The 4,825-nt window shown below is 43.5% G+C and overlaps 1 protein-coding gene across 1 annotated transcript; it reads left to right on the top strand.

Annotated features, from left to right (window-relative positions):
• The first annotated feature begins 2,802 nt into the window (after nucleotides 1-2,802).
• Nucleotides 2,803-4,105, top strand: LOC123048375 (bisdemethoxycurcumin synthase-like). Its single transcript, XM_044471490.1, has 2 exons — nucleotides 2,803-2,998; nucleotides 3,096-4,105. Exons 1-2 carry the CDS (start codon nucleotides 2,803-2,805, stop codon nucleotides 4,103-4,105), a joined length of 1,206 nt encoding a protein of 401 aa, XP_044327425.1.
• Nucleotides 4,106-4,825: the final 720 nt, after the last annotated feature.

Raw genomic sequence — 4,825 nt, 5'->3', positions numbered from 1 at the left:
GTGACTTGCACGTTGTAGTGTCTTGTGACCTTCTAGCATTGGTGATATCTTTTATTGCCGAAAAATAAAAACTTCAAATTTATAATGTAGAGGATTTGACATGTACTTAGTGATGTGGAGGCTGTGTAAATTTGACAAAACTGATATTTAAAATATATAAGAAAAATGAGCTCCAAATTCTTGTTGTATATATAGAGGGTGCCTGCATATCGTAGTAGCTCGTGGCCTTCTAGCTTCAGATGATGTGGAAGGCTTGCATGTTCTTGATGATGTGGAGGCTTTCCATGTGGTGATATGGAATGTGGAGGCATCTTCTAGAAGGTTATAGTTGTGGTGATGTACTACAATACTAGCGTGAATAAACTTAATAACAACACAATCAACATATGTGCCTGACTAGGTAAGTCATTGCTTGCATGTGCTAGAAGGTTATAGGTGTGGTGTTGTACTACTATACAAGTGTGTGCAAGGTCATCTATGTGACTGACTACCTAAGTTGTCGTCCTAATTAAGTAAGTAGTTGTACCTCACCTTGGTGAAGATTCTTGCTTCTGACTTTTGTATCCTTTTTGTCTCTACATGAATATCAGAAAGACTTTGTCAGCCAATGAATCTGTAGTACTTGCCAAATTAGAAAACTTTCTTAATATTGAAGGGCATATTCAACTGCATAGTATATTCTTCATAATATTAACAAAGAAATTGGAAACTATCAATTGGGTGTATTGTGGACGTATGGTTCAGTTGAGACTGTCAACTTATCAAGCGCGTTCTTACAATGACGAAAGGTCTTTTCTCTTAAAAAAGCACTCATCTTTCATTGGAAACAAATATAGAGATTGTAACGCTAGTGTTGAAGAATTCAAAAACAACATTCTATCGCAATGGGTTTGCCCAGACCATTTACAATAGAGCACATCCTAATAGGTACACCAAGGAAACCGTTTGGTATGCATTAATTCAATTTTAGTTGTTCAGGATGATGTCATATCTTTGTTCATGTTGTTGAAAAAGCGAGAGGCATGAAATGGATCTATAAACAGCATTCCAGTTGTGATATATCGTCGTGGTATGCTTGACATAGAATAATTGTGTGTCGGCACTATCATTACTATTTATTGAACATGAGTTGGTGGCAGTGATGGTTCGTGCACACGCTTAGATCTACTTCCCACCCTAAAAGTTCTCGAGCAAAAAATAACAAAATAGTTAACTCAAACAAAACAAAATTCATCCACTAATCGACAACAAACTAATTTAACCACTTCCATGTAACATCTCTCAAGAAAAAAGATCATAATATTAGTTTGTATGGCTATTGAGCTCCGAGTCAGTAGCGAACTGGCAATGGCTTACTGCGATCGGCGTATACTCTTTATCTACGAAGCGCATATATTTTCTTATTTAATTTTGAGAAGGTCAAGTCGTCAAGGAGCTAAATGATTTTTTTCTAAAAAGTGCAGGTTCTATTGGATGAAACTTTTGAGGATTCTAACACAAGTAAGCACATAATACCACATTTTTATAAGAAGTTTCACCAAGGAAAACACACTAGGGTGGAACATTGCATATCCTACCGCACATCTCTGGCCTATCGAACGTACCATCTAAGATTCCCTTATCTCAATCGGTGTGGCAAGAAAAGCCAATAGAGGTGGGCCTCAATGAAACAATGTGTAGATTTGATAGCATTTACGGCGGTTCTTCTAAATTGTCCGCTAGAGAGGCAACATATTTCGAACCACGATGTTTTTTTTGGAACTACCTGAGGTGCAACGTCGATATCTCAGACAATCTTTGTATATGTGGGGCACCAGAAAAATAAAGTCATATCTCAATCAGTTTCCATGTTGAACAACTAGTTTATTGCATTGACATGTGGCGGTCTGATGGGAGGACCACATCAGAGATGACATTTCAATTCATTATATTCTCTATCGATTGGATTGGTCCGGGAGAGAGAGAGAGTATTCTTGGTCCTCCCTTTTATGCCATTTGTGTGTGATTTAACAAGCCCGTCTTCATGTGCTTGTCTAGCCCATCTTCCACTATCGTGTCTAGCAGATCTATGTGTGTATGTCCTAGCCGATCTATACATGTAATTGCCCTAGCCCATATGTGCATGTCATATGCATATCTATACCTTGTTATGCATTCAATTTTACTTGTTACATTTTGTGTTAGGTCTTAGTTTGTGACATGTGCCATCGCTGTAAATTCTGTTACTTTGCTAAATTCACAGTTATTGGCTAATATCCAAAATATTGTGATTTAGTATGTTGTTGAACATTATGTTACTAAATTGTTGAACATTATGCTTCACATGGTGTTAATTTCTTAACGGTTACAATGTTATGATTTAATTTTGTTCTATCCAGTTGTGTTATTTGGCTAGATGTTTGACCATGGTTTTTCTTTATAGGTGACTCCCATAGCATCTCGGCTTCTCCGGTCTGTTCCCATCTATAGTCATCTATGTCCTGCTCGATCGGCTCCCGTCCTTATAAATATATGCCACCTTGTTGTTCAATCATTCTCATCGGTTAGAACAAACAACCTCGATCGAATCAGTTTCCTCCCTCTCATCCATCGTCTCACTGAGTGCTCTCTCCTTAATTAGGTATTCCCGCGTATGTTCTTGCTCGGTTGCTTTGCATCTTTCGATTTTCTTTCTCAAATGAGCCTAGTTAACTTGTACAGTAACTGATTTTTTTAGCCTATATATTCCACCCTCGGTGAGGCTCATACTGACATACATACTCTATACTCTCTCAAACAATTCTGTTTCTAGGCTCCGAGACCATGGGCAGCAGCAACACCCTGTCGTCGGTGCGCGAGATACGGCGCTCACAGCGTGCGGATGGGCCTGCAGCCGTTCTCGCCATCGGCACGGCGAACCCGCCCAACTGCGTGTCCCAGGAGGAGTACCCGGACTACTACTTCCGAGTCACCAAGAGCCAACACCTCACTGACCTCAAAAAACAACTCAAGACCTTCTGTAAGAAGAAAGCATGCAAATATAGTAGTAGGAGTAGAGAGTAGTACATATAATTTACATACCTACCCATGATGGGGTCCAAACTTGTTTTGTATAGGCGAGATGACATCAACGGAGAAGCGCTACTTCCACCACACGGAGGAGCTGCTGGACGCCCACCCTGAATTCCTCTGCCACGACAAGCCGTCCCTGGACACGCGGCTATCCATCGCCGCTGCTGCCGCACCGGAGCTGGCGGCGTCAGCTGCAGCCAAGGCCATAGCCGAGTGGGGCCGTCCAGCCACCGACATCACCCACCTCATCGTCAGCACCAACTCCGGCGCGCACGCCCCGGGCGTCGACCTCCGGCTGGCCTCTCTCCTCGGCCTCCGCGCGTCCGTATGCCGGACGATGCTCAACCTCAACGGTTGTTCCACCGGTGCCGCCTCCCTGCGCCTCGCCAAGGACCTGGCCGAGAATAACCGCGGGGCGCGCGTGCTTGTGGCCTGCGTCGAGCTCACGGTCATCAACTTCCGCGGCCCCGAGGAGGCGTACCCACACAAGCTCATCAGCCAGGCAGCCTTCGGCGATGGCGCCGGCGCGGTCATCGTCGGCGCTGACGCCGTGCACCCCGTGGAGCACACGCTCTTCGAGATGGTATCGGCCTCGCAGACCACGATACCAGCAACCGACGGCGTGCTCAACATGCAGCTCACCGAAGCCGGCCTCGACGGCCACATCTTCACCAGGGAGCTCATTCCTCTAGCGGCACAGCACATCGAGCAGTGTCTCATGGATGCTTTCCAGCCGTTTGGAATCATGAGCGATGGCACCAAATGGAACGATATGTTCTTTGTGGTGCACCCTGGCATCCGTGGAATAATAGATCACATCGACGGGGCTCTCCGGCTGGATCCCGGGAAGCTGGCCGCGAGCCGGACTGTGCTGAGAGACTACGGGAACATGCTTGGTGCCACGTTGATCTTCGTGCTCGACGAGCAACGGATGCGGATGGAGGAGGACGGAGAGCGAGGTGAGTGGGGTGTGATGATGGGATTTGGACCGGGGTTTACAGTTGAGACCATGGTGCTGCATGCAGTGGCCAGCAACCTGCACAGCAAAAATTGACCATCCTCCGATTCATAAGCTACTTCTGTGATATATAATTTGCAACTAAAATAAACAAGTTCAATTACAAGCGTTCAAATTGTACAACTTCCTCTCTAGGGCATCACAATAAAAAAGCTCAAACATGGCCTAGCTGAATACTCGGGTGAAAAGTTTGGGAGCGACTGGACATCAATCGACCGAACATAATACTTGAGTCAGTCACTTTTTGCATGTTTATGATTCTTTGGGCGGTGACCATTGGATGAGTAACGCCGCAGCCGTAAGAGCTGATGCATGCAACGACCATTCTCCTGCATGTTGTCGCGTCAATGCCAAAGCAACTTAATTGCTGTTTACAGATGCATGCATAAACAGAAGACAACTCCAGATATATACTCCCCATCGACGTATGTATGTAAACAAAAAAAAGCAAATACAAATTTGGAGGTATATAAAATAAGTTTCAAAGAAGGAATGAATTAGTGTCATTGTATTACCCTTAGATAAGAGACAAAGTAAAATAAAAACTTAAAACTAAAAATTCGTCAAGATTAGTACAAAAATTGCACTTTTTATAATATGTACGAAGAAACATATTGTAGTGAAATTTCCATACTCAAATATAATGTATACATGTAGTACTTGTGTGCATCACACTCAACATCCAAAAATATGCATAAAGAAAAAAGAAAACTCAACAAAAAAACAAAAAACAAAAGCTAAAACCCACAAAAAACA

The sequence above is a fragment of the Triticum aestivum genome, chromosome 2D (genome assembly GCF_018294505.1).
Source record: "Triticum aestivum cultivar Chinese Spring chromosome 2D, IWGSC CS RefSeq v2.1, whole genome shotgun sequence".
Classification (NCBI taxonomy): Eukaryota; Viridiplantae; Streptophyta; class Magnoliopsida; order Poales; family Poaceae; genus Triticum; species Triticum aestivum.
This window is presented reverse-complemented; position numbering and strand designations above follow the sequence as displayed.

Excerpts from the sequence above, each read along its gene's own strand:
- LOC123048375 (XM_044471490.1), top strand. The coding sequence starts at position 2,803 with ATGGGCAGCAGCAACACCCTGTCGTCGGTGCGCGAGATACGGCGCTCA. Across the intron at positions 2,999-3,095 it reads AAAACAACTCAAGACCTTCT|GCGAGATGACATCAACGGAG; the intron begins GTAAGAAGAAAG and ends TGTTTTGTATAG.